General features: G+C 41.6%; 1 protein-coding gene across 2 annotated transcripts; it reads left to right on the top strand.

Moving 5' to 3' along the window:
* On the top strand, positions 1-15,686 carry crtac1a (cartilage acidic protein 1a). 2 transcript variants are annotated; one of them, XM_017712792.2, is made up of 12 exons: positions 1-145; positions 1,202-1,380; positions 2,821-3,017; positions 5,579-5,715; positions 5,909-6,065; positions 10,031-10,165; positions 11,901-12,037; positions 13,206-13,342; positions 13,918-14,000; positions 14,141-14,241; positions 14,856-15,024; positions 15,256-15,371. In XM_017712792.2, the coding sequence occupies exons 2-12, from the start codon at positions 1,208-1,210 to the stop codon at positions 15,369-15,371; spliced, it is 1,542 nt and encodes a 513-aa protein (XP_017568281.1). In that variant the 5' UTR covers positions 1-145; positions 1,202-1,207. The 2 variants fall into 2 exon arrangements, with proteins under 2 accessions (XP_017568281.1, XP_037399449.1); XM_037543552.1 differs by lacking the exon at positions 1-145 and having other exon boundaries at positions 1,208-1,380; positions 15,256-15,686.
* Positions 15,687-20,281: the final 4,595 nt, after the last annotated feature.

Below are 20,281 nucleotides of genomic sequence, written 5' to 3'. Positions count from 1 at the left end.
GCGCGTCGTGATTGGACGCCTGCTTACACAAGCGCTTGTGTAAACGGCGCGGCTGAAGTTGTGTAAGGTGAAAGCGGCGATATAAAGACTGGTGCAGGGAGAAGCTGGAGCAGCTGCAGCCCGAGCGAAGTGGACACAGCACCACGTAAGTAGTGCACGGCTTTAAAAAGACGGAGGAACGCCGATAACAGCTTGTTTACCGCTGCCGTCCTGCAGCTGCGCGGCTGTGAGTTAACGCTTGCTTTGTATTCATGGAGCAGCGGAGCTCAGTGGCTCAGTGGAGCAAACCTGGGACCTGCGGAGCCCCTTGGCTGAGATAACATTGTAAAATATATATATATTATGTTTTATATAAAAAATCAAAAAAATATATATCTGTCTATCTATCTACACATATCTCTATCTATCTATCTATCTATCTATCTATCTATCTATCTATATATATATATATATATATATATATATATATATATATGTACACACACGTAAGATGACATAGTGATTATTGTTTAATAAGGCATGACTATATATATATATATATATATATATATATATATATATATATATATATATTTATATATATATATAATGTGTGTGTGTGTGTGTGTGTGTGTGTGTGTATCGCTGCTCTTGCGAGAAAACTTCATATATCCATTTTTGATTATTTGTTTTTCAGTTTTTCTTATAGTTTGAAAATACCTGTTTACACTGTGTAAATTTAATGATGATCGGACCAAAAGAAACGACCCAATATGACTTGGAAAAATTTCTGGTTCCATTGACTTACATTAAAAGTACAGTCGTTTTTTTTTTCTTTTCCTGCAAACTTACCATTTTGAAGAAGAAAGGTTTTCTTCCAACAGGAGTGATACACATGCGAGTTATGAGAAACACAACTTTTATCCTCAATACATTGTGGATATATTTGTGGCCTCAATAGAGTAATAGTAATTTTTGGTCATGCCTATTTAAAAAATAATCACCATGTCATCTTATTGTAGTCTTAATATAGTAAATTATGGCCTAAACATAGTAACTCGTGGCCTCTCTCTCCTATATATATATATAAAATATAAAAAAACGTGTTAGAACGTCTCTCAACCAATCGGCTTGCATGGCCGGAAGTAACTGCTGTATAAATAAATATAAAATGTGGAAATTTCCTGATATAGGAGTTTGTTGCTCGCTCACTGATTCGCAGGTGAAGATGTGGATCTTTTGGACGCTTCTTCTTGGTCTCTCTGGAGTCCAGTCCATGTTCTCGGTCGTCACGGATACGGTTCTGCCTCCTCATGCGCTCCACAACCCCACTCAGCTGAATTATGGGATGGCGGTGACGGATGTGGATGGTGACGGGGACCTAGAGGTGTTGGTGGCAGGGTGAATATACACGCTTTATCTGAAACATCTTTCTGTTGCCTGTACTTCGTTCACATTTACTCATTTTTCCCACGCGAACAAATATAAATGTGCCAAAACAAAGCTCAAAATACTGCGATCAAAAAAGCAGCACCATTAAATGTAGTAGAACAGTAATGTAGTATTATGTATGTCATTCAGCCGTAGGTTGTGAACATGTGCAGGTTTGGGATATTTTGTATAGAATCTGAACTCTCTATGTTATAGACAGGTGTTTTGTGTGTTAGACTCATCTGAATAAGTTAGTACTTAGATATTTAGTTAAATATTTTTTTATTACGCATGTTATTATGCATGGAATGTAAACATGCATGAAGTATGAACATGAAATATAAACAATACAGTATATACCAAACAAACAGTGTGATCACATGCAGATCCCCGGATGGGATTGAGGGGCAGTCGTGGGCTGGAGGTTAGGGATCTGGCCCTGTGACCTGAAGGTTGCCGGTTCGATCCCCAGGGCCGACAGTCCATGAGCAAGACACCTAACCCCCAACTGCTCCCCGGGCGCCGTGGATAGGGCTGCCCACCGCTCCGGGGAAGTGTGTTCTCACTGCCCCCTAGTGTGTGTGTTCACTAGTGTGTATGTGGTGTTTCACTTCACTTCGGGGGTGGAATTTCCCCGGTTGTGGGATCCAAAAAGTATCACTTAAAATAACCAAGTTTGCACAACATCATCCAGTCCAGAGATAAACTGGTTTGTTATGATAAAGGAGAGTTCTACCAGTTTGGCTTTTAATTTCTGGCTACTTAGATTGTTGGGATGTAAACAAAGTCTTCATAGTGGTTTGAAATGGTTCACTTTAGGGAAATGGACTGACCCTTCACAGATGTCTGTACAGTGGTGGTGATGAGAACCAGGGGTCACAATGTCTACCATACAAATATAGCCCCTTTATTTACTATCCGAAACTACATGTGTCTTCTGTGTTTTATATGTGGGAAAATAGTGGATAATCTGAAAAAATTCATTTTCTTTGGAGACTATTTGGCCTAACAACACCCTGCATGTACCTCTCAACCATGAATGGACGTATAGCCGTCAGGCAGTGCATTCATAAGCGTTTCATGTAACAGCTTTCTGTGATGGAGCTTTTAGAGGCTCTAAACTGTTCAGACGTCTGGTTCCTATCACCACCACTGTGAACAATTCTGCCTCTGTACGTTCCTTCAGAACCCCAAACCACTCTGAATGACCTTGTTTACATTTGGACAGTTAAACATTTGCCGTGGGGGTTCTGTGGTAATTCTGGTTCTGCTTGAAATGAAACCTTTTTATAATTATAAACTGGACTCAAAGCACCTCCAGAGCTTCTCGTGCTGAGAAGTTAATTGACCTCTTTGTTATCGTGTTTAGCAGGAAAGTTAATGATGTCTGGAACTTCTGTTTTTTTCCAGGTATAATGGGCCAAACCTGGTTCTGAAGTATGACCGTTCTCAAAAGAGGCTGGTGAATATTGCAGTGGATGACCGCAGCTCTCCATACTACCACCTTAGGGACCCGGAGGGAAACGCGATAGGAGTGACGGCGTGTGATGTGGACGGAGACGGCAGAGAGGAGATCTACTTCCTCAACACTAACAATGCTTTCTCAGGTATTTACTCACACAGGAACATTGGTGACACCAGCGTGGTCCTTTTCAGATGAAACGCTCAACAGACTCTCAGTAACATGTCAAAAACATGTGAGGTTAGGATTAGGGCCAGGGTGAGGATTAGGAGTAGGGTTTGGGTTGAGGTTAACGTTAGGGTTAGGATTAGGGCCAGGGTGAGGATTAGGAGTAGGTTTGGGTGAGGTTAAGGTTCGGGTTAGGATTAGGGCCAGGGTGAGTGTTAGGAGTACATTTTGGGTGAGGTTAATGTTAGAGTTAGGTTTAGGGTTGAGGGTTAAGATTTGGGTTAGGATTAGGGCCAGGGTGAGGGTTAGGAGTAGGGTTTGGGTTGAGGTTAACGTTCGGGTTAGAGTTAGATTTTGGGTTGAGGGTTAAGATTTGGGTTAGGATTAGGGCCAGGGTGAGGATTAGGAGTACATTTTGGGTGAGGTTAATGTTAGAGTTAGGTTTAGGGTTGAGGGTTAAGATTTGGGTTAGGATTAGGGCCAGGGTGAGGATTAGGAGTAGGATTTTGGTTGAGGGTTAAGATTTGGGTTAGGATTAGGGCCCGGGTGAGGGTTAGGAGTAGGGTTTGGGTTGAGGGTTAAGGTTCGGGTTAGGATTAGGTTTTTGGTTGAGGGTTAAGATTTGGGTTAGGATTAGGGCCACGGTGAGGATTAGGAGTAGGTTTTGGGTTGAGGTTAAGGTTCGGGTTAGGATTAGGGCCAGGGTGAGTGTTAGGAGTACATTTTGGGTGAGGTTAATGTTAGAGTTAGGTTTAGGGTTGAGGGTTAAGATTTGGGTTAGGATTAGGGCCAGGGTGAGGGTTAGGAGTAGGGTTTGGGTTGAGGTTAACGTTCGGGTTAGAGTTAGATTTTGGGTTGAGGGTTAAGATTTGGGTTAGGATTAGGGCCAGGGTGAGGATTAGGAGTACATTTTGGGTGAGGTTAATGTTAGAGTTAGGTTTAGGGTTGAGGGTTAAGATTTGGGTTAGGATTAGGGCCAGGGTGAGGATTAGGAGTAGGGTTTGGGTTGAGGTTAACGTTAGGGTTAGGGCCAGGGTGAGGGTTAGGAGTAGGTTTTGGGTTGAGGTTAAGGTTCGGGTTAGGATTAGGTTTTTGGTTGAGGGTTAAGATTTGGGTTAGGATTAGGGCCCGGGTGAGGGTTAGGAGTAGGTTTTGGGTTGAGGGTTAAGGTTCGGGTTAGGATTAGGATTTTGGTTGAGGGTTAAGATTTGGGTTAGGATTAGGGCCCGGGTGAGGGTTAGGAGTAGGGTTTGGGTTGAGGGTTAAGGTTCGGGTTAGGATTAGGTTTTTGGTTGAGGGTTAAGATTTGGGTTAGGATTAGGGCCACGGTGAGGATTAGGAGTAGGTTTTGGGTTGAGGTTAAGGTTCGGGTTAGGATTAGGGCCAGGGTGAGGGTTAGGAGTAGGGTTTGGGTTGAGGGTTAAGGTTCGGGTTAGGATTAGGTTTTGGGTTGAGGTTAAGGTTCGGGTTAGGATTAGGGCCAGGGTGAGGGTTAGGAGTAGGGTTTGGGTTGAGGTTAACGTTAGGGTTAGGATTAGGGCCAGGGTGAGGATTAGGAGTAGGGTTTGGGTTGAGGTTAACGTTAGGGTTAGGATTAGGGCCAGGGTGAGGGTTAGGTGTAGGGTTTGGGTTGAGGTTAACGTTAGGGTTAGGATTAGGGCCAGGGTGAGGATTAGGAGTAGGGTTTGGGTTGAGGTTAACGTTAGGGTTAGGATTAGGGCCAGGGTGAGGGTTAGGTGTAGGGTTTGGGTTGAGGTTAAGGTTCGGGTTAGGATTAGGTTTTTGGTTGAGGGTTAAGATTTGGGTTAGGATTAGGGCCTGGGTGAGGGTTAGGTGTTGGGCAGTGTTGGCTGAGGTTAACACATCCTCAACAGAAAACAATGATGAATGCTCATCAATGCATCATTGAATCTGAAAATACTGTATGTGTCATATGAAATCACTCATATGAAAATGTAGATACATAGACACTGATATGTACGTCCACACAGGGCATACATACACATTCTTCACATGTTGTAGCAAATTCTTATAAATGGTAACTTCATTGGTTACCAAAACCTATTCATTTACCAAACGTTCTTAACTTCATTATATCGCTGCTGTTGGATCAAAACCTTGTATCTCCAAAATGGAAACTTTACAGGAGAAGGACTTTTAATGTAAGTCAAAGGAACCAGACTTTATTCAGTGTCATTTTGGGTTCGTTTCTTTTAGCCTATTCATTATGAAATTTACACACAATGTAAAGAACAACAGGCGTTTTCAAATTAAGTGGAAAAACTCAAAGACGTCAGAAATGGAGATACGAGGTTTTCTTCCGACAGCAGTGATATGTTTATGATGCAGGTTGTTATCCAGAGCAATGTTATATTGGTCTGTTCATCATGAAATGTTCATACAGCATAAAGGATAACTTTGTTTTCAAAAAGTGTAAAACACTGAGAATGGGGTGACCGTGTTTCGTATGGTAGAGATGATTTCGGGCATTGATAACGTGCTGTGATGACCGATGAATCTGTGATCTGTACTGTGAAGGTCAGGCGACGTACTCTGATAAGCTGTTTAAGTTCCGGAACGGCCGCTTCGAGGATCTGCTGAGTGACGACATCAACGTGCAGCGCAGAGTGGCCAGTCGCATGGCGGGACGCTCTGTGGCCTGTGTGGACAGAAAGGTAAGATATTCATCCATCAGTCCCCTGTCCACCCATCAGTCCACTGTCCACCCATCAGTTCGTTCATCCATCAGTCCCCTGTCCACCCATCAGTCTGTTCATCCATTAGTCCACTGTCCATCCATCAGTCTGTTCATCCATCATTCCACTTTCCAGCTGTCAGTCCATTCATCTATCTCTGTTCCTGCTATAGGGAACTGGCCGTTACTCCATTTATGTGGCTAACTACGCTCGAGGTAACATTGGGGCTCATGCGCTGATTGAGATGGACGAGGCTGCCAGCGACGTTTCCAGGGGCATCATCGCTCTCACTGATGTCGCCTCTCAGGCCCGGGTCAACAAGTACACAGGTCAGAGGGCAGTATGTCAAAAACATGACTGCAGAATGCCAGACGGCACCAACGAGTGAGTCCTCAGTGAATGTGAAAGAATAGAGTTAAACCGCTCTAAACTGGCAACATTAGTACTACTGAGTTCTGACTGGGTAGCATTACTGCTACTGAGTGCTGATTAGTTATAACTAGTGCTACTGAGTTCTGACTGGTTAGCATTACTGCTACTGAGTGCTGATTAGTTATAACTAGTGCTACTGAGTTCTGACTGGTTAGCATTACTGCTACTGAGTGCTGATTAGTTATAACTAGTGCTACTGAGTTCTGACTGGTTAGCATTACTGCTACTGAGTGCTGATTAGTTATAACTAGTGCTACTGAGTTCTGACTGGTTAGCATTACTGCTACTGAGTGCTGATTAGTTATAACTAGTGCTACTGAGTCCTGACTGGTTAGCATTACTGCTACTGAGTGCTGATTAGTTATAACTAGTGCTACTGAGTTCTGACTGGTTAGCATTACTGCTACTGAGTGCTGATTAGTTATAACTAGTGCTACTGAGTTCTGACTGGTTAGCATTACTGCTACTGAGTGCTGATTAGTTATAACTAGTGCTACTGAGTTCTGACTGGTTAGCATTACTGCTACTGAGTGCTGATTAGTTATAACTAGTGCTACTGAGTTCTGACTGGTTAGCATTACTGCTACTGAGTGCTGATTAGTTATAACTAGTGCTACTGAGTCCTGACTGGTTAGCATTAATGCTACTGAGTGCTGATTAGTTATAACTAGTGCTACTGAGTTCTGACTGGTTAGCATTACTGCTACTGAGTGCTGATTAGTTATAACTAGTGCTACTGAGTTCTGACTGGTTAGCATTACTGCTACTGAGTGCTGATTAGTTATAACTAGTGCTACTGAGTTCTGACTGGTTAGCATTACTGCTACTGAGTGCTGATTAGTTATAACTAGTGCTACTGAGTTCTGACTGGTTAGCATTACTGCTACTGAGTGCTGATTAGTTATAACTAGTGCTACTGAGTTCTGACTGGTTAGCATTACTGCTACTGAGTGCTGATTAGTTATAACTAGTGCTACTGAGTTCTGACTGGTTAGCATTACTGCTACTGAGTGCTGATTAGTTATAACTAGTGCTACTGAGTTCTGACTGGTTAGCATTACTGCTACTGAGTGCTGATTTAGTTATAATTAGTGCTACTGAGTTCTGACTGGTTAGCATTACTGCTACTGAGTGCTGATTAGTTATAACTAGTGCTACTGAGTTCTGACTGGTTAGCATTACTGCTACTGAGTGCTGATTAGTTATAATTAGTGCTACTGAGTTCTGACTGGTTAGCATTACTGCTACTGAGTGCTGATTAGTTATAATTAGTGCTACTGAGTTCTGACTGGTTAGCATTACTGCTACTGAGTGCTGATTTAGTTATAATTAGTGCTACTGAGTTCTGACTGGTTAGCATTACTGCTACTGAGTGCTGATTAGTTATAACTAGTGCTACTGAGTTCTGACTGGTTAGCATTACTGCTACTGAGTGCTGATTAGTTATAACTAGTGCTACTGAGTTCTGACTGGTTAGCATTACTGCTACTGAGTGCTGATTAGTTATAACTAGTGCTACTGAGTTCTGACTGGTTAGCATTACTGCTACTGAGTGCTGATTAGTTATAACTAGTGCTACTGAGTCCTGACTGGTTAGCATTAATGCTACTGAGTGCTGATTAGTTATAACTAGTGCTACTGAGTTCTGACTGGTTAGCATTACTGCTACTGAGTGCTGATTAGTTATAACTAGTGCTACTGAGTTCTGACTGGTTAGCATTACTGCTACTGAGTGCTGATTAGTTATAACTAGTGCTACTGAGTTCTGACTGGTTAGCATTACTGCTACTGAGTGCTGATTAGTTATAACTAGTGCTACTGAGTTCTGACTGGTTAGCATTACTGCTACTGAGTGCTGATTAGTTATAACTAGTGCTACTGAGTTCTGACTGGTTAGCATTACTGCTACTGAGTGCTGATTAGTTATAACTAGTGCTACTGAGTTCTGACTGGTTAGCATTACTGCTACTGAGTGCTGATTAGTTATAACTAGTGCTACTGAGTTCTGACTGGTTAGCATTACTGCTACTGAGTGCTGATTTAGTTATAATTAGTGCTACTGAGTTCTGACTGGTTAGCATTACTGCTACTGAGTGCTGATTAGTTATAACTAGTGCTACTGAGTTCTGACTGGTTAGCATTACTGCTACTGAGTGCTGATTAGTTATAATTAGTGCTACTGAGTTCTGACTGGTTAGCATTACTGCTACTGAGTGCTGATTAGTTATAATTAGTGCTACTGAGTTCTGACTGGTTAGCATTACTGCTACTGAGTGCTGATTTAGTTATAATTAGTGCTACTGAGTTCTGACTGGTTAGCATTACTGCTACTGAGTGCTGATTAGTTATAACTAGTGCTACTGAGTTCTGACTGGTTAGCATTACTGCTACTGAGTGCTGATTAGTTATAACTAGTGCTACTGAGTTCTGACTGGTTAGCATTACTGCTACTGAGTGCTGATTTAGTTATAATTAGTGCTACTGAGTTCTGACTGGTTAGCATTACTGCTACTGAGTGCTGATTAGTTATAACTAGTGCTACTGAGTTCTGACTGGTTAGCATTACTGCTACTGAGTGCTGATTAGTTATAATTAGTGCTACTGAGTTCTGACTGGTTAGCATTACTGCTACTGAGTGCTGATTAGTTATAATTAGTGCTACTGAGTCCTGATTGGTTAGCATTACTGATTGCTGATACTAAGTATTGATTGGTTGGCATGCTGATCTGCTCATTTTTTGAGTGAAGCCGTTTATGCTCACCGTCATGAATTTACAAATTACTGGAGTTCAAAAAATTCTTTAAAAATAATGACATTAATTATTTTAAATAAAATAATTAAACAGCAGTGTTTCAGCATTTAAGCTGTTTGTTTTTTCTGCATTTGTCTATGTGACAATAATTAAGCATTTACAAACTACGATATTGTACAAAAGCTCCATAGGAACCCATTCATTTTAGACTGACCAAACCTTTAGTGCCAATTCTCTTGACTAGAAATTCACTGATACAGCGTAAGATGGAACATATTAGCCTACATTTGGTCTTCATATATTAAATACAGGCTCAAGAACTGTGAAACGTTTTAATGTCTGAGAATATTGAAATCTTGCAGAGCAGTTTTCTGATTTACTGATTGCAAAATAAATGAAAAGTTCATGTGAACTTTGAAAATACTAATGTAAAAGCTAACTGTGCATAAAAGCTAGTGGGATGGTGCTAGCATGATCTCAGTTAGGGCTGAAAGATTAATCGGTTTTATGTCAAAATCGCTATCTAAGGGGGAGCAATTTTCAAATCACAAGAGCTGCAATTTAAAAAAAAATATTGCGTCCATCATCAAAAACGCTGTCCTTAGTTTTAAGAGGGGAAAATGTAACCAAGTAATGTAGAATTTGAGAACTGTCTACATAAGATAGACCAATCAGAGGGAACTGTATCTCCATATTTTGTGACATCACAACCACAACTTACTGGCAGTCTGGCACTCTACATTAAGGGGTCAAGCTTCAAGATAGTGAAGGTTAATATTCTGGTCTTGTCAAAAAAAGGCCTGAATGTCAATTTATAGCATATAATAGCAATTTAAATTGCAGTTGCAATAATAGAAAAATCGCAATTACGTATTTTATCCAAAACGTTCAGCCCTAATCTCAGTGCTAGCCGCTGAACCACTTCGGCCTTTTTAATGAACCACTATTTTAAGCTGATCTGTGGTCTCAGTAATGAATGTCAGTAGGGATTCTCAACTGACAGCCGTTTTTGGTTCACAGTTAAGCGTCTTGTGTCTGATGTGCGTAAAGTACTGTTTTCAAATTGTTAACTGTTCAGAACAATTCAGAGCTGTGTCTTCTTGTCTGAAGGTGGCCGTGGTGTCGTCGTTGGACCAATTCTTAACGACGCCCGTTCTGATATCTTCTGTGACAACGAAAACGGACCCAACTTCCTGTTCCGTAACAACGGCGACGGCACTTTTACTGACATGGCTGCTCAAGCAGGTGAGAGCGATGAACTTCACATTTCATCCCAAATGTAGTCGATCAGCCACGACACACAAAAATAAATAAAAAAAATAAGTGCACTGTAAAATAAATGACCTTTGATGGACCGGAGACCCGTCCAGAACGTTTCCTGCCCTCTAAACGTCAAATGCCCTCACACGAGGTGACCGTCTTCTTTTCTATGTTTTTGTCATGTTCAACGTTTGACTCCTCCTTCTGGATGAACTATAATCTCTAAATTCATAACGGGCTGTACAATCTAGTGCAGTGAGTTACGTCACTCTAACCCAGGTGTCGGCAACCCAAACGTTAAGAAAAGCCATTTTGTCCTTTCAAAAAATCAAACCACTTCGGGAGTCACAACATTTTATATCCATTTTATTTTTTAGATCTTAGCCGTAAATATGTCTTAGTATGTGCTAATGTACTAATTTATGCAAAAAACATAAATGAAATGCAGATTTACTTTGCTCTGCTTTAAGCTTTAGCTCAGCTGTAGCCACTTTTCTCACATCTCAGAAAATTCACACAAGAAGCTGGAGACTCTAGCCTCGCGACTTTTTGTAGTGTTTGACAGTTTCTCGTTGCAGATGAAATAGACCAGGAAACCAGCTGGAGTGATTATAAATGCAAATAAGTCCATTTCTCTCTAAAGTATCGATGTTTATATTAAATCTCTCCGAGACTGTTGTCTGTGTTGCTATTGTGACCAGCAGTCTGTGTGCCAACCTTCAAGGTTAAAGGATGAATCAGCAGTTCTACATTAACTCAAGCATTTAAGACCATTTATTGTTAAACTGGGTTGAAGGATCAGCAGAGCTTTATTTTACTGCAGAGGAGGATTATTTCATTTTTACCTACAGGGGGGCAGTTGTGGGCTGGAGGTTAGGGATCTGGCCCTGTGACCGGAATGTTGCTGGTTCAATCCCCAGTGCCAACAGCACATGACTGAGGTGTCCTTGAGCAAGACACCTAACCCCCAATTGCTGCCTGGGCGCCATGCAAGTGCGCTCACTAGTGTGTGTATGTGGTGTTTCACTTCACGGATGGGTTAAATGCGGAGGTGGAATTTCCCCGTTTGTGGGATAAAAATAAAAAAGTATCACTTAAAAATCTAACAGGGCAGTAAAAGAGCCGCATGCAGCTCTGGAGCCTCATGTTGCCGACCCCTGCCGTAATCAGAGATTCAAGCTTAAACTGAGACAAAGAGAAAAAAGTTTGCTGTTAGATTTGGTTGTCGAGCTTCCAAAGACCACCTGATCAGTCTGACCGCCATGCAACGCGCATAGAATGCGTCGCTATAACGGCAATAAATGGCAAGTTCACTTTTACACTGTTTTCATATAAAGTTAATGGAACAGAACTTATTAAATAACTCAGCTAAGTAACTCAAACTGGCTGTCGTCAAGGTGAGAAACGTGAAAACTTGGCTGTAACTTTGGTTTAGATAACATACTTTCAGTTATGTGGTCTCTGACATGCTGCTCGCTATACACATGGATAAAAGTACATTAGCGTAGTTATAAACAGCAGCGGCCGTCATGAAGCCTGAAACAAGCTGTCATTACTTGTTAGCTACATTATCTCTAGTACAAATCTGCAGGACCAAGCTTTAAACACCAGACACAGACTGGACCGCCGGCATCTGGGGAGCAGCTACGTTTTACCACACTGTGCCAGATATCTGTCAAGTATCGATGACTGACTGACTGACTGCATTGCTCCGTTTCAGGTGTAGCAGATCGCTATCAGCACGGCAGAGGAGTGGCTCTGGCTGATTTTAACGGTGATGGGAAGATTGATATTGTCTATGGAAACTGGAACGGCCCCCATCGTCTCTACCTGCAGAGCAGCCAGCAGAGATTCAAGGTGAGACACTCACGCAGATGAATCCTTAGACATTTGCAGTATTTATGGTCATTTGCTGTTTTATTTATATGCAGGTATTTACATATTCAGTTACATAACAAATGATGTACACATTCTGTATTGACAGGTTTGAGGCTTAATTTAATGGCAAAATATGGAAAAAATTAACAGATTCTATCGTTGGGAGATCACGAGTGTGATCCCTGACGCTGCCACAGCCATCCATAAGCTTAGTCCAAGATACCATAATGGTCCTCTCTCTCTCTGGGTGGGAGGATGGCTCTTCCTCTCCCCTGTCACTCAGCGTGATGCTAGACAACACGCATGTCCGTTGACTGACATAAAGGAATTAGCAGTTCCATTTACATTTATGGCATTTAGCAGATGCTTAGCTAGTACAAATAGGTCAAACTACCCTTGAGCTCAAATACAACTAGAAACAAAAGCCTGTGTTGATCCTAGATCCAGAATTAGACACAGTCTAAGTGCAATACAATACCCTGTTCTTCAGTGGTCAGGACCCCTATGGACCTTCACAGAGCAGGTGGTGGTGTGTTAGTGTGTGTTGTGCTGGTGTGAGTGGATCAGACACAGTGCTGCTGGAGTTTTTAAACACTGTGTCCACTCACTGTCCACTCTATTAGACACTCCTACCTTGTCGGTCCACCTTGTAGATGTAAAGTCAGAGACGACAGCTCATCTGCTGCTGCACAGTTTGTGTTGGTCATCCTCTCGTCCTTCACCAGTGGTCACAGGACACTGTCAGCTGGATATTTTTGGTTGTTGGACTATTCTCAGTCCAGGTGTTTAAAAACTCCAGCAGCACTGCTGTGTCTGATCCACTCATACCAGCACAACACACACTAACACACCATCACCACCACCAGTGCTGAGAATGACCCACCACCCATATAGTACCTCATTGAGTGGTGATAATGGTGACTTTTTGGCAGTGGAGCCACCATGACCAAGAAGTTTTTATTTTGTTCCACAATGTAGGGGATTCATTAGTGTACATTACATTTCGCCATTAATAAAATGCGTCACCTCGACAGAGTTTCATCAGTTTGTTTATGTTTGCCAGTAATATTTTTTATTAATGTATAAATAATGTAGACATGAATCAAGTCATTAAAGCACTGAACCTGCGATACTGTGTTTGTGTTAGGACATCGCCACCCAGGCCTTCTCTGTCCCGTCCCCTGTTCGCACCGTCATCGCCGCTGACTTCGATAATGACCTTCAGCTGGAGGTTTTCTTCAACAACATCGCTTACAGGGGATCCGCCCCCAACAGGATCTTCAGGTACATCTGAACTTACAGCTGTTTTATAGAACCGCATGTTAAATCAATTTGAAATCAGTTTTACCGTTAGTTCACGTTTTTACATCATATCATTTAAAATTCTTCTTTCCCCCTAATCCTCCATCAAAATGTAATGACTTTTATCCTCTAAAACATCTACTGTGCACCAGCTACACGTGCCTCCTGAGTTGTTAGGAGCTGTAAATGATGGTAAAATAGTGATAAATCAGATTTTTCCTCACAACACATTCATTCTGCACCATTAATGGGTTGATAAAAGTAGACTTTCATCTCCAAATGATCATAAATCAGGCAGCATATTCATAACCATTGCATGCAATAACTTTCTGAAGGAGATTTTAGAGGCATTAAACTCTTCAGACGTCTGGTTCCTATCACCACCATGGTCACCAGCTCTGACAAGAACAGAGCATTTCACACCAAACCGCTCTGAATGCCTCTGCTAACATCTTAATGACTGAATTTTTCAGGAAGTTTGAAAAATCTGTGGAATTCCCCTTCAAAATCAGCAATAGTTAAATGATGGTGATTCATTTTATGCGTGCTTTTCTCAGAGTCATGAGGAGGCAGAACGCTGACCCTGTGATCACCGAGCTGAACGTGGGCGATGCCTCTGAGCCTCAGGGCAGAGGAACAGGTGAGCATCACTCAGCCAAACGAACGCCTTTCTGTCATAAGAAAACCTCATAACTTCATCCAAAATTGGTTCCTGCTCCTGTGAAGTTCAATGGTTTTCGGGCTTGAACTGACTCTGTTCTGTTCTGTTATGAGTAACAGGTGCCACGGTGGTTGATTTTGATGGTGATGGACACCTGGACTTGCTGGTGGCTCACGGAGAGAGCGCCTCGCAGCCCATCTCTGTCTACAGAGTCAACCAGGTACTGTAGCAACATCTATCTAGCAATGAAGCAGGTACACCAGTTACACAGGTGATCAGGTATGCCAGGTGTAGACCACAAAACCATGCCAGGTAGATATTTTTCCTTGTATCTTTCAAAACGTGTCCAGTTTGTAATATATTTCCATATGTAATTTATGAAAACTGTATGCTGTTCCATCTGCATACATTTCAGTATATTGACATATATATGGATATTTAAAAAGGCACAGTTAAATCTATTTTGTTATATATTCTATATTTTATGTACATATATACATATACATACATGTATTTTACACACTGCCTGTCAGAGGTCGGCAGCCACTAGCCATTTAAAATGCTTCTAATACAGGCGAGCGGGTTATCCTTGTTGCTTTGCTATAACTGACCACTTTCCTGAAGGAACACCTTCCAAAAAGTCCTACCTTGGGAATAATGCAAAAGGCCACACATATTGCCCTGTTGGTGTGATGTCAGCATTCAAACCTTTCCGGTGTTCAACCCACCAGGAAAGACTCTCTGTGCTTATAAGAGTAGTTTGGAAAAGAAATCCGTATGACGTGTCTGTCATATCTGCGCTACATCCCTTGAACAGCTTTCCCGTCTCCTCAGGGCTCCAGGAATAACTGGCTGCGAGTGATTCCGCGCACACGATTCGGAGCATTTGCTCGCGGCGCTAAGGTGGTGATACATACGAAACAGAGTGGGGTCCACACACGCGTCATTGATGGAGGGTCTGGATACCTGTGTGAGATGGAACCAGTGGCTCACTTTGGACTGGGTAAGACACACACTCCATCTGCACCTACACATAATGCAGGTATAACACCTCTACATAGGCACTAATGCAGGTGTATACTACACCTACACCTGCACTACTGCAAGTATAACGCGCCTGCACTTGCACTATTGCAGGTATAAGCATGACTAGTCCTGCAGTGATGCACTACACTGTCTTCACGCATCTGTCAAGCGTGCTTTGTTCCTAACTCCTGCCTTTATTTGCTCCCAGGAACTGACCAGGCCACCAAAATTGAAGTCTACTGGCCAGACGGCCGCTCTCTGGCCCGCCCCGTCACGCCAGCTGATATGAACAAAGTGGTGGAAATCACATATCCAGGCGCTTGAGAATTAATGATATGAATTATCGGAAATATTTTTTCCAGCTGCCTTTTTGAGTTACTGACACTTTCACTCACATTTCTCTCTATGCTGTTAGACTACTATAGGCACACTGATGCTCCAGACCCATGATCTAACGAGAAAAATAAAGGGAAAGTAAGAAACTCTTTAAGGTCTGGAAGTTTCAAGTAAAAATCTGTTCATGTTTGGCCTCGTTTGCTTTTTTAATACTGTTTCTTGATTGATGTTCATTATTTTGGCTAACACTGATTTGTCTTTTAACCTTTTTTTTCATAATAAAGATAAAACTAACAAACATTACCCCCAAGTCTGATCTCTTATTATATTTCTAAAGCCAGCATAAACAAGACTGTATGTAGTAGCACGTCCTTAAGAATTAAGCTACACTCAGGCTGAAGTGTCACAAATCAGAATTTTTGCTCTAATGTGTCTCAGATCTGATGTTTTCAGGCCTGTGTGGACACAAACATCTGATCTTTTCAAATCCGACTTGAGCCACTTTGGCTACCTTCTCACTCGTTTATGTGATTCAATTCTGTCGTTCTTCGCTGAGAAGATCATTAACTCTGATCAGCTCTCAGCCTCATTATTGGCAGCAGCGCCGAACAGAAGCTAAAGCCTGTAAACGGTGGAAAAGCAGCTCATCTCACCTTTTTCTCCTCCGTGGCTCTAATAATGAAGCTGAGAGCTGATCAGAGTTAATGATCTTCTCAGAGAAGCTCGTTCTGCTCGTTAGTTTGTGCTGATGATGCAGTGATTCAGTCACGTGACGTTACTGAGTAGGAGGAGCTCATGAGGTCATTTCAGGACGCCGGTTCCTCACATTAACCAAACATTTATCACTTACCTAAACCGGTGTGAACCGTCGACAGCGAACCGTCAGAGAGATCGGATTTGAGCGATGAGGCTTGTAATGTGAGCGTAGCTGTTCTTACACAGTTGGGTCAACTTAAAATTTTAAGGTAACTTACCTCAAAGCTTTTTTGAGTTAACTTTAAGACACTGGCACAATCTCAACCTGAGGGCATTCTTACAGTGTAATGTGCCTTTAAGGGTATTGCTGCTGTCGGAACCATTTTTCGTCCATTTTTTTTATTTTTGGTTTTTGACATAATTTGAAAATGCTTGTCGCTCTTTGCATTGTGTGTAAATTTCATGATGAATGGACAAAAAGAAACGACAGAAAATGGCTTGGAAAAAGTTCTGGTTCCGTTGACTTACATTAAAAGAAACTGTAAAGTTACCATTTTGGAGATACGAGGTTTTGTTCCGACAACAGCGACACGTAATGATCTCTGGTCTGTGTTGTGCCTCTTCCAAAAAGTAGACCACTTCCATGTGAATAGGCAAGGCTAACCTGCTAGAGGCTAAACAGGCAAATGAAGAAAACCTCGTATCTCCAAAATAGCAACTTTACAGGAGAAGGAAAAAACACACTTTACTTTTAATGTAAGTGAATGGAACCGGACGTCTTTCCAAGTCATTTTGGGCCGTTTCTTTAGGTCCATTCATCTTGAAATATACACACCACGAGAAGGGGAGCAGGAGCATCATTTTCAAATGATGTCAAAAACTGAACCACGACAAAAATGGAGATATGAGGTTTTCTTCTGACAACAGCGATATGCATATAAATGGTTTTACGTTTGAGTCATCAGGGAGGAAAATTCGGCAGTTCACATGGACTCTTTAACGAAATGCCGTTAAAAACAAGCCTGACTTTAAGTACTTTTAGAAAAAAGAGAAAACAAGCGCTACCTCCGCCATAAGCTTCAGCTGTGTGTTTATTTGCTTTGCTACACAAAAGAAACAAACAAGCTTGGTATCCCAGTGAGTGCAAGTTGTATGACGTACGTTTGCATAAATCCGAGCCAGTTCCCTCGTTAAGGAATGGAAGCTCATAGCGAGGGTTTGGCCGAGTGGCAGTATCGTGACACTGAAGAGGTCAGTTTTGTATTTTAACTTTGGGCTACGTTATGAACATGAAAACATATACATACATATATATATATTAAAAAACTACAGTGGACTTCAGAGTGCTTGGCATGGCAGTGGAAGCTTATGAGATGTTAGCATGAGCCTGAAATGTCTTGGTTTGGAAACAAGCGGACAAGTTCTTACTCCCTAATGTAGATAAACACCTCTGACTGACCTGCATATCCACTGTACTGTTGCTGTAGTCAGCTTCTGATCACAGGACTGCTGTTCACCAGCCACTGTTTGGGTCGTGGGCCATTTGGTTCTATAAATCTACACTATGTTTATTTAATTTCCAGTCAAAACAGCCAGATAGATATTTCTGGGCATATTCGATATAAGGTAATCTACTTTCATGAGGAAGGAGAACATGAAAAAAAACAGGAGTTTCCAAAACTGGAGTTCAAAAACTGATTAAAAGCTCCAGAGAAAATGAGACTCCTAACAACCACCTGGAAGAGCTGATGGACACCAACACTGCCCCCGTCAGATAAACAGCACTTAAAGCTTTCCTCTTTGAGAGAGAGGAGAAGATCAAGAAGATCTGAAAACATCCACAGGAGTTTCTGTTCATCCTTCCACTGAGAGACACTCAGCACTATGAGTCTGAAAGGATGCAGAGCTGTTAAGAAGCTCTTACTGAGAAAAGGAGACAAAAACATAGAAATTGTGCACTAGACCACCAAAATGTGGAGATGTGGAGTACAATTTAGGGGCTGATGAGTCAAAATTTGTCATTTGGATGACTTGGATTGGAGAAATGAGGACATATAAATATGACTAATTTGTAAATAACCAATTTCTAAGACTGAACTTTGGAGGTATAGAAAAATATCTCTGCAGGTTTCTCTGAAAAACTGAAAGCGAGTCTCCTAACAAGAATGGAAACTGTTTTGACTGGAAATGAAAGAAATTTTGCACAGTATCTTTTATCAGTTGACATGTGAGCACAGCCAGGTCACTCGGAAGTATTTATCTATATATACACCAACTGGCCACTTCATTATAACCTCCTTGTTTCTACGCTCATTGTCCAGTTTATCAGCTCCTCTTACTGTATAGCTGCACTCTGTAGTTCTACAGTTACAGACTGTAGTCCATCTGTTTCTCTGATACTCTGTTACCCTGTTCTTCAGTGGTCAGGACCCCCATGGACTCTCACAGAGCAGGTACTATTTGGGTGGTGGATCATTCTCAGCACTGCAGGAGTGTCTAATAGAGTGGACAGTGAGTGGACACAGTGTTTAAAAACTCCAGCAGCACTGCTGTGTCTGATCCACTCGCACCAGCACAACACACACTAACACACCAACACCATGTCAGTGTTACTGCAGTGCTGAGAAAGATCCACCACTCAAATAGTACCTGCTCTGTGAGGGTCCATGGGGGTCCTGACCACTGAAGAACAGGGTAACAGAGTATCAGAGAAACAGATGGACTACAGTCTGTAACTGTAGAACTACAGAGTGCAGCTATACAGTAAGTGGAGCTGATAAAATGGACAGTGAATGTAGAAACAAGCAGGTGTAGTTAATGAAGTGGCCGGTCAGTTCTTTACATTGCTGCCAAGTGTTTGGGGACACCCAGCTTTTCAAAAGGCTTTTTGATCTGTAAAAACATATTTTAACTATAAGCTGCTCAGATTTTGACATTTTTCTTACTAAGGGAACAACTGACGAAAGCACATGAATGTAGGATCAGCAAAGTCACTTCATATTAACTGAACCTTTGTTTTTCTTACTTGATACAAAATAACTGAACACATTATTCACGAATGCAGGCGCCCCCAAACTTTTGACAGACAGTGTATACACGTCAAAGAAAGGTAAGTGTTCTGATCTAAGATCAGTTTTGGCATTTCAACACCTATCAAGTTAAATCACAGTTAAATCAACACTACTGACGCTAATCAGATCAGCTTTCTGGGTCCTGAAATCTACAATGGTACAAAGATCACAGAATCACAGAGAATGGCCTCTCTGAGCTACAACAACCAACCATCCTTCTTAAAATCACACATAAAAGCAACAAAAAGGGGAAAAGTGCAAACACGGCCAACTTCTGACCTGCTGTGGAAGACTCTCCTCTGCTCTCTGGGCCCTACAGGCTGCTACATACAACAAAAACAACAACAACAACAACAACAGACGACATGGAATTGCATAATCGAGGATACAATGCTGCCCCACAAAGGTAAAGAGCAGTAACCGCAGCAACAGCCAAACTAACATAACCTCAAATACCAGTATGTTGGAAGTGATCCTGCAAACATATATGAGTTAACAGAACTGAGCTTAGAGTTGTGTGCAAAAGTTTAGGCGCTGTGGTCAAACTCCATCTTTTGTTGTGACCTGTTATACTGACCTGTTATGACCTGTTATACTGACCTGTTATGACCTGTTATACTGACCTGTTATGACATGTTATGACGTGTTATACTGACCTGTTATGACATGTTATGACGTGTTATACTGACCTGTTATGACCTGTTATGACCTGTTATACTGACCTGTTATGACCTGTTATACTGACCTGTTATGACATGTTATGACGTGTTATACTGACCTGTTATGACATGTTATGACGTGTTATACTGACCTGTTATGACCTGTTATGACCTGTTATACTGACCTGTTATGACATGTTATACTGACCTGTTATGACATGTTATACTGACCTGTTATGACCTGTTATGACATGTTATACTGACCTGTTATGACCTGTTATACTGACCTGTTATGACCTGTTATGACCTGTTATACTGACCTGTTATGACCTGTTATACTGACCTGTTATGACCTGTTATACTGACCTGTTATGATGTTATACTGACCTGTTATGACATGTTATGACCTGTTATACTGACCTGTTATGACCTGTTATATTGACCTGTTATGACCTGTTATACTGTATTTTTT

The sequence above is a fragment of the Pygocentrus nattereri genome, chromosome 12, assembly GCF_015220715.1.
Source record: "Pygocentrus nattereri isolate fPygNat1 chromosome 12, fPygNat1.pri, whole genome shotgun sequence".
NCBI classification, from domain to species: Eukaryota; Metazoa; Chordata; class Actinopteri; order Characiformes; family Serrasalmidae; genus Pygocentrus; species Pygocentrus nattereri.
This window is presented reverse-complemented; position numbering and strand designations above follow the sequence as displayed.